The sequence below is a fragment of the Abramis brama genome, assembly GCF_963993115.1.
Source record: "Abramis brama genome assembly, chromosome: 1".
Taxonomy (NCBI): domain Eukaryota; kingdom Metazoa; phylum Chordata; class Actinopteri; order Cypriniformes; family Leuciscidae; genus Abramis; species Abramis brama.
In genome coordinates this window covers 9,039,684-9,049,750 of record NC_139963.1, presented here as the reverse complement: position 1 = coordinate 9,049,750, position 10,067 = coordinate 9,039,684, and the positions used below count along the sequence as shown (strand labels likewise).

General features: G+C 35.9%; 1 protein-coding gene across 1 annotated transcript; it reads left to right on the top strand.

Annotated features, from left to right (window-relative positions):
- Positions 1–2,483: 2,483 nt before the first annotated feature.
- On the top strand, positions 2,484–9,991 carry syngr2a (synaptogyrin 2a). The gene is made up of 4 exons (XM_084130299.1): positions 2,484–2,700; positions 4,582–4,819; positions 6,539–6,672; positions 8,623–9,991. Exons 1-4 carry the CDS (start codon positions 2,602–2,604, stop codon positions 8,815–8,817), a joined length of 666 nt encoding a protein of 221 aa, XP_083986425.1. The 5' UTR covers positions 2,484–2,601; the 3' UTR covers positions 8,818–9,991.
- Positions 9,992–10,067: the final 76 nt, after the last annotated feature.

Here is a 10,067-nt window from a genome sequence, read left to right as displayed (position 1 = left end):
ATCATTATGTCTAAGTAAAGTCCCCATAAAACATGAAAACACAACACAATGTTTCGATTAAAAAAGTTTCGCTTGTGCTATATTTCTTTAAAACAAATGCTATTTGTTTATATATATATATATATACATACACATCTGTAATTGTGGCTGAAGTGTCCAAACGTCATACCAAAAATGGAAATCACTTCATCATTTACCATTTGCAAACCTTTTTTATTTTACTTTAAGGGACAATAAAGTATATTTTGAAAAATGTCTCAACTCTCTATGTATTTTTTTTTTTTTTTTTTTTTTTTGTCTATACAGTGAAGGTCAGTGGGGTCCAATATTGACTGGGTGTTCTTCAAAATGTCTTCTTTTGAGTTCCACTAAAAAAAAAAAAAAAAAAAAAAACAGGTTTGAAAAATATGAGGGTAAATAAATTATGAATTATATTCATTTTTGGGTGAACTATCCCTTTAAGTTACAACTAAAGATGAATAGCGCCATCTAGGGGACTATATTCACTAATACTTATACATCCAGTGCAGTGTTTTGAAAGATTAATTAAAAAGAGAACAAACTAATAAATAAAAAGTCTTAGGATGTTTAAAGTGAACATTGTAAAGTATGATAAATGTGTCTGTGAATGAGTGACTACAGACTGAGTCCACGTGGTCCTTCAAACAATACTTCTTCAGTTAGATCACAGAGAGCTAGCTGTGTAAACGATAGAGGGCAATCATTGTGTGTGTGTGTGTGTGTGTAGAGTGATGAAACATCAGGCCTACGCCCTAACAAACAGTAGAACTCCTACAGTAGCCTACACTCATTAATATTTAAGCTGTTCATGCCATATGTCAAATAGCTGATATACATACACTCTCAGAAAAAAAGGTATACGAAAGCTGTCACTGGGGGTGTACCTTTTTAAAAGGCATATTGGTACATTAATGGTACATATTATACCTAAAAGGGACAAATTAGTACCTAAAAGGAACAAAAGTGTACCTTTTGAAAAGGTACAACCCCAGTGACAGCTTTCGTACCTTTTTTTCTGAGAGTGTATATGGGTGATTCTTAGACTATGGGCACTTTTATGTTCTTTGGTCATATTTTTTACTGGTAAAACTAGTTACTGGGATGTGGTGGAAATTACTTTTGTTCATTGCAGGTCGGAAAAAAATGTAAAATATTACCAATTTCTCTTGTCCTCTTACAGACCTTAAACCTATAGACAAATTATTTAAACTTATGAGACTGTGTTACGTGACTTTTTAACAAGTTTTTTTTTTTTTTTTTTTTTTAACTTCACAAGGTTAAAAGTGCTATATATATATATATATATATATATATATATATATATATATATATATATATATATATATATATATATATATATACACTACCGGTCAAAAGTTTTAGATCGGTAAGATTTGTAATGTTTTTAAAAGAAGTCTCTTCTGCTCACCAAGGCTGCATTTATTTGATTAAAAATACAAACAAAAACAGTAATATTGTGAAATATTATTAGAATGTAAATCAGCTGTTTTCTATGTGAATATATAGTAAAGTGTAATTTATTCCTGTGATCAAAGCTGTATTTTCAGCATCATTACTCCAGTCTTCAGTGTCACATGATCCTTCAGAAATCATTATAATATGATGATTTGATGCTCAAGAAACATTTATGATTATTATCAATGTTGAAAACAGTTTTTTAAATTTTTATTTCATGATGCTATGATGAATAGAAAGTTCAAAAGAACAGCATTTATCTGAAATCTAAAGCTTTTGTAACATTAAACACTACCGTTCAGAAGTTTGGGGTCAGTAAGAATTTTAATTTAATTTTTGGGGGAAAGAAATAAAATAAATCAATACTTTTATTCATCAAGGATGAGTTAAACTGATCAAAAGTTAAAGACATTTTATAATGTTAGAAAAGATTCTATTTTAAATAAATGCTGTTCTTTTGAACTTTCTATTCATCAAAGAATTTTGAAAAAAAATGTGTACACAACTGTTTTCAACATTGATAATAATAATTTTTGATCATCAGATCATCATATTAGAATGATTTCTGAAGGATCATGTGACACTGAAGACTGGAGTAATGATGCTGAAAATTCAGCTTTGATCACAGGAATAAATTACAGTTTAAAATATATTAAAATAGAAAACAATCATTTTAAATTGTCATAATATTTCACAATAATACTTTTTTTATTATTATTTTTGTTATCAAATAAATGCAGCCATGGTGAGCAGAAGAGACTTCTTTTAAAAACATAAAAAATCTTACCGATCTAAAACTTTTAGGCTAGTGTGGTATATATATATATATATATATATATAGCCTATATCAGTAGATAGATAGATAGATAGATAGATAGATAGATAGATAGATAGATAGATAGATAGATAGATGCGGTTTTAATACTATAATAACTGACTGGCTGCCTGTGGGAAAGTTCGCATTGACGTGACGTGTACTTCCTTGAAGGGCGGTGCGCTGCTTTGCTTTCAGGAAACAAGTGTGAAAGTAATTTTATCATCACGCGGGACAGTTTGCCGAATCTGTCGGCAATAAAGACGGGCTAGAGTCTCAATAAAGCGGGCATGGAGTCGAGTGCTTACGGGGCATCGCTGGCCGGTGGGGCCTTTGATTTGTGGAGCTTTCTAAAGCAACCGCAGACTATCACCAGGCTGTTCAGTTGGGTGAGACCAGAGTCATCGTTAGCTAATCGAGCTAGTGCTCCTGCTGTGTCAAAGTTTGTCATATTACAACTGCTGGCCTCAAACTGTGATGTAGTTTAACAGTGTTCGTTCGCAAAAACAAAATACTAGTGCTGTCATAAGTTGCAAAGCACTGACCATATGGCAGCAGTTTGAGAGTTTGTTGTTGTTGTTTGCCTTGTCATGTGACTCGACAACAACACGGATACAATTATCGAGATGTCATGTCAACATTAGCTCGAGCTCGTTTTAATAGTTAACATACTTTTATACAGCTAGCTTCTTTCTTTCTTTCTTTCTTTCTTTCTTTCTTTCTTTCTTTCTTTCTTTCTTTCTTTCTTTCAAAACAAAACAGTTTATTACACTTATTTATTCATCACAACCAGTGTTACTAAGTAATCTAAACTGTATTTAATTACTTTTCCGTTGAAAAAGTTAAGAAAGGGGTTATCCTTGATATTTCTGTAGTTTAATTCCCGTTACTTCTGATGTCATTGCATTAAAGTACAGCAATTCTAGTGTATTATGGCCTACATATTGTGGATTTATAGTGGATTTAGCATCAATTCAATTTAATTTAATGTTAAAATGTATGTTTTTTATGTAACCTTCTCTCTTAACACGTACTCTGGTCAGTTCAGGAGCAATTTATATTATTTGAAAGAATTAAAAGAGCAGTTTCATGTCTATCCTAAATCCGTATTGTTCAACTGATTGAGAGGTTGATGTGGGATTTAGAAAGTAATTAGTAATAAGCAATGCAATACATAGAGAGAGTATTAAGTACAGTAATCTAATTGCACTTTTGAAGATGTAATTAGTAGCTAGTTATTAATTACTTTTTGGGAGTAAATTGCCCAACACTGATCACAACTATTCTACATTACATATTACAGTGGCCCCCAATAGTATTGCGACATTTTAGCCACACTTTAAAGTGCATGATGAATGTCAGTGCATTTTCATTTTTGTTTTTGTGAATATTAGGGGCTTTCGCACTGGGTATTTATAGGAACTTAGTTATAGGAACTGGCCACCTGGGTGGTTCCCCGCAAACTAATGGTTCCCATAGGAACGTTTTCCTGGTTGCATTCGCAGTGTTCAACTCGCCTGTAATTATTAGTCAGGGACTTTTACCAAACTACCCTAATTATGGTGAATGCACTATTGTACACTAGCCTACCGTTCCCAAGTTTGGGGTCTGTAAGATTTTTTAGTTCTCTTGTGCATTTATTTGATAAAAAATACAGTAAAAACTGTAATATTATTACAATTTAACATAGACATCTGTTTTCTGTCATAGTAAACTATACTGTAATTTATTCCTGTGATCAAAGCTGAATTTCCAGTCTTCATGATGAGAATTAATTTTAATATGTTGATTTGCTGCTCAAGAAACATTTCTTATTATTATCAATGGTGAAACCAGTTTCATATTTTTGTGGAAACCATGATACATTTTATGCAGAATAAGTTGAAAGAACAGCATTTATATGAAATAGATTTTTTTTAACAGTGTAAAACCCTTGACTGTCACTTTTGATCAATTGTTGAATAAAATATTTCACATTTTAAAAGTTAAATCTTTAGGCAGAAAGCTTTAAAACGTGTAGATGCCCAAATGCCAGCATTACTGGCCTACTTCTGCTTTTGCTGTATGGTAAGATACTCTATTGTGTGCTTTACGGTTTGTTTGACTACTTTTTTTTATTTTTTATAACCAAAGTAAACATCTTGTGAGACCGCCACTCCTTCACACACACAGTGTTGTTCTCTGTGAACTTCTGTGATCTCTCAAATGCAGTGTGTTTGGTGTGCCTGAATTGACGTTGTCCTTAATGCCTCTTCTTCTTTCCACCGCAGCTCTTCTCCATAGTGGTGTTCGCTACCATCCTTTCTGAAGGCTACATCAATGAGTCGACTGGAAAAGACACTGAATGCATGTTTGCTGGGAGTGACAGTGCTTGCAGCTTTGGAATTGGTGTCGGGATTTTAGCTTTCCTGGCCTGTGTTATCTTCATTATTCTGGATGCCTTCTTCCACCAGATAAGCAATGCCAAAGAGAGGAAATACATTGTCTTGGTTGATCTTGTTTTCTCTGGTAAGAAGTAGTCCAGGTTTTTCTTTTTAATGATCGGTGTCTAAGAGCCACATATTTGCTTCGATATAAAACCAAGTGAGCTTGAAAGCCCAGTTCACACTGCCAAATAGATGTCGGCGACACGCCAAAGTTAAGAGAAGTTTAACTTGACGAAGACAACAGAGCTTAAGTAATCCCATGTACACTACCAGTCAAAAGTTCTGGATCGGTAAGATTTTTTATGTTTTTAAATGAAGTCTCTTTTGCTCACCAAGGCTGCGTTTATTTGATAAAAAAATAATAATAATAAAAAAAAAACGTTAATATTGTGAAATATTATTACAATTTAAAACAGCTTTTTTCCATGTGAATATATATATATATTATAGTAAAGTGAAATGTATCCCTGTGATCAAAGCTTAATTTTCAGCTTCATTACTCCAGTCCAGAAAACAGTGATTTACATTTTTATTTCAGGATTCTTTGATGAATAGAAAGTTCAAAAGTACAGAATTTATCTTCTATAGAAATATATTGTAACATTAAACACTAAATGATGTTCTTTTGAACTTTCTATTCATGAAAGAATCTTGAGAAAATAAAAATGTATCACAGTTTCCACAAAAATATGAATCATGTTACATATGAACTGTTTTCAACACAGTGCTAATTATAATAAATGTTTTTTGATCATCAAATCATCATATTATAATAGCAATGTTACATATTATGGAGTAATGATGCTGAAAATTCAGATCTGATCACATTTTACAATATATTCCAATAGAAAACAGTTATTTTAAATTGTCATAATATTTAACTATATTACTTTTTTTTGTATTTTTAATCAAATTCAGCCCTGGTGAGCAGAAGTGACTTCTTTTAAAAACATTAAAAAGCGTGCTAATCCAAAACGTTTGACTGGTAGTGAATGTCCAAATAGCCCTTAGATAGATGGCGTAGCGTCACACATTTTTCCTCCAGATTGCTAGCAGCAAAACAACTGATTTAATGTCATAATAGCTGTATTTCTGTTCCTCATGTACGCTTGTTTTTAAAGGGATAGTTACCCAAACATTTAAATTCTGTCATCATGTGGGATCAAACACATGAGAATTTTGTGTGTCGAAACACAAATTAAGATATTTTTAATAAAATCTGAGAGGTTTCTGTCCTTCCATTGAAAATCCACACACTTAAAACTTTGAAGATTCACAAAGATCATAAAGGTGTGCTCAAAACTAATCCATATGAAATTAAGTGGTTTAATGTCTTGTGGAACAGGTTTAATTTCGGGGTTTATTTGAATCATGTCGTTCCAAACCTATCAAGACTTTGTCTTCGAGACACAAATTAAGATATTTTTTAATGAAACCTGAAAGGTTTCTTTCCCTCCATTGAAAGTCTAACTGAACAAAACTTTGAAGTTGTCGGAAAGCGAATCCATATGAATCGAGTGGTTAATTCCAAGTCTTGTGAAAAGATATGAAAATGTGCGTGTTTATTTGACTTTATCACTTGACTTTTTAGGATCAACGCTAAGAGCATACCTTAAATATCTTAGATATCGCATATCTTAAAATAAAGTGTTAAAAATAAAGTATAAAAAATATCTTCATTTGCTGTATGTTTTGAAGATGTCTTTTGTGTTTGGAATGACATGAGGGTGAGTAATTGATTACAGAATTGAATTTTTTTGGTAGAAATGACTAATAAAGTTTCTCTCCGGTTTCTCATCAGCCGTGTGGACATTCCTGTGGTTTGTGTGTTTCTGCAACCTAGCCAACAAGTGGTCTAAAAGTGTGAAAACAGGCGTCCCAGCTGATGCAGCTCGAGCTGTGGTGGCCTTTTCCTTCTTCTCCACGGCCAGCTGGGTGAGCAGAGCACATCTCACTCTATTAAGGCTGCGACACACCAAGCGAACGTTAAAGAACTAGCGGCGACGAAAGCGGAGTGTATTGTCGCCTCTTGTTGGTTGCGTCTCAGCCAAAAAGCTGTCTCTCTCTTGAATCCAACACGGAAGTGACTTAAACTGCAATTCATCGACTGGCCACTAGAGGCAGGCTCCAAAAGAGACTCAATCCCATAGACCCCCCATGTTAAAATGTCCAACTTTACAGCAGAAAAAACTGTTTACAGCCTGGTACAAAAAATTGGTTGTGGCCTAAATAGCTAATTTTGCTATGGGGGTGAATTTTTTTTATAACTCATCCATTTAAATTATATTGAGCCTTAAAGTTGTGCATAATTGGGGCGTGGCCACTTGAGTGACAGGTGGATTGCCGCTAATGCTACTACTAGCTGTTTGCCTGTTAGCGTCACGTCACCTCAGCTAATCCGCCTCTTTAGCGTTACGTCACCTCAGCTAATCTGCCTCTTTAGCGTTACGTCACCTCAGCTAATCTGCCTCTTTAGCGTCACGTCACCTCAGCTAATCCGCCTCTTTAGCGTCACGTCACCTCAGCTAATCCGCCTCTTTAGCGTTACGTCACCTCAGCTAATCCGCCTCTTTAGCGTTACGTCACCTCAGCTAATCCGCCTCTTTAGCGTTAATGCCTCAGCTAATCCGCCTCTTTAGCATTACGTCATCTCAGCTAATCCGCCTCTTTAGCGTTACGTCACCTCAGCTAATCCGCCTCTTTAGCGTTACGTCACCTCAGCTAATCCGCCTCTTTAGCGTTACGTCACCTCAGCTAATCTGCCTCTTTAGCGTTAACGCCTCAGCTAATCCGCCTCTTTAGCGTTACGTCACCTCAGCTAATTCGCCTCTTTAGTGTTACGTCACCTCAGCTAATCCGCCTCTTTGCTAATTTTCGGTTTATCCGGGAGTGATGCGCTGCCAAGATGGCGTCGGCCATTTTTTGCACCAGGCTGTAAACAAGTTTTAACATGGGGGGGGGGTTTATGGTATTGACTCTCTTTTGGAGCCTGTCTCTAGCGGCCAGTCGATGAATTGCAGATTAGAGGCCCTATCATACACCCAACGCAAGTGTTTTTGCTAGTTTCGATGCAGTTTTCATTTTCACGTCCTATAGACAAATAGACTGAGCCACTGACCAACCGGAACCTGGTCTAAAGTCAATGGCGCAGTAGTTTCTTTGTTATTTAAAGAGCGCATTAGTAATGTGCACCTATAAGCGGGTCCACAATGCACGTAAACTCTGCTTATTACACACACAGGGACGTGTAACAGCACACAAACATGCCAAATATTAAAAATAAAATAAAAGGATAACAATATAAAAGAATATTATAGTGTACATAAAGATATGGTGTAATCTGCCTTGTCCCGTAGATGATCTGGGCTCTTTTACCTCGCGCACGAGCAGATCCGTTTCCTCTCTAGAGAAGCGTTCAGTCTTTCCGCTTGCAAATTCCTCCATGTAAATAGCGAATCCGCCATGGCGCGAGCACAACTGGCTTTTAAAGGGAATGGGAGATGAGACTCTGATTGGTTAATTGCACGTTACGCCCAAAAACACACATAACTCATTAAGAGAATGGGGGCGACCCTTTTAGACCATGCACCGGGAGCGCCGACCATTTGTCCTGTTGTTAAACTAGCAAAAGTGGATTCGGATGCGCCCTAAGTGCATTGCCCTTTAGACCATGCTCTTACATCGTTAAAATAGGGCCCTAAGTCACTTCCGGGTTGGATTCAAGAGAGAGACCGGAGAGTCGGCGCTTGTGTGGAACACACACCGCAAAAACTGGGCGGGTTAACCGTGCGCTTGGTGTGTCAGGACCTTTAGACGTCCTGTTGCTGCCCGATGGCCTCATTGTACATTTGATTAACTGAAACAAAATTATCTTTCTTTCTCAAGGGACTGATTACTGTGTTCGCGTTTCAACGGTACCGCCAAGGGTTGGTCGATGTTGGCCTAGGCTACAACGATCCCGTCAGTGACCACACGTCCCCGTACCCCTCCGCCTATGCCGGCGCTCCAGACGGTTACCAGCAGTCCCCGTTCACCCCCGCCTCTGCGGGAGAGAGCGCCTATCAGCCTCCAGCGTACTGAGGGGATTTTAACACGTCTCAAAGGCTCCCCTGTGTGGACGCATTCATACGCTCCACATCGTTTTTTTCCTTTTCCATAAGAGTTTAAATTGTGACCTGGGATTGACACTTGGTGTGCTTTGCAAGTGTGCATTTTCAAGTTTGAAAAAGTTATTTATTTTTTATTTAGTTTGGATGCGAATGCTAAACTTAACCCTGAGTGCAAACATTCTTTGCACTTTTTTTTTGCTCCCCCAAATTTGATTCTGACAAATATATTCTACACCAGCTGCCATTTTTACATCAATGAAACACAGAAGTTGCTTAATACACAATCACACAATCTTTACCATAACTCCTTCAAGGTATGTTTGTTTCCATAACATATTTAAACAACAGAAAGTGAACAGACTCTGTGTGCCAAATGCATTACCACAATGAAGTAATTCCTTAAAAGCACAGCGTTGCCTTACATCACATTTGCTGAAAAGTATGCACTAAATCTATTGCCAAATGGCTTTATTAACTGAGGATGTTGAGGCTGTTAGTCTTACCAAGGCTGGGATAGATAACTGATGAATAGTTATACTGATGTTGGTATGAAATGATAAACTACTGTAAACACGTGCTTTAATTTGTATTTGTGACAGACAATAGGCTTTGTGTGGATGATAAGCCTTATTTTTTGTAAACTTTAAGCACCTGAGTTTTGAAGTGTTAAACAATCATAAAATGTAATATTGTTGATGACTTCTAGCAGTTTACCTTTAAAATGTGCTCTTTATGTCAGGCCAAATTCACTGCAAGATTTCTACCTCTTCCTATTGAAATTGTGCCTTATTAGGAAATTAATATCTAGGAATTGAAACATTGACTATTTCTGCATTGACTGTTTTAGAACGATTTTTTTTTTTATGGTTCTCTTCATTTTCCTAAAATTAACAAAGAAACTTTATCTAAGTTGACCACTAAATTGAACGTTTTTAAATCTCTTTGTGGTTTTTGCTTAAGGTAGTGAAATTTCCTTTATTTTATTTTCACAGTTCTGTCATAGCACATAATTTTGTCTTTCTGTTGATTTTCTCTGCAACTGTTATTGTAACAGCAGTTATTGCAACATTCTCTCACTTTTTTTTTGTTTTGTAAGGAAATGATGCGCAATAAACAGTTGGTTCTGTCTGTTAACAAATATCAAAGACTTGAGTTGTGTCCCAAATAACGCACTTATACACTATGCACCGTGTACTCAACTGTGTATTGTATGAATTTTAA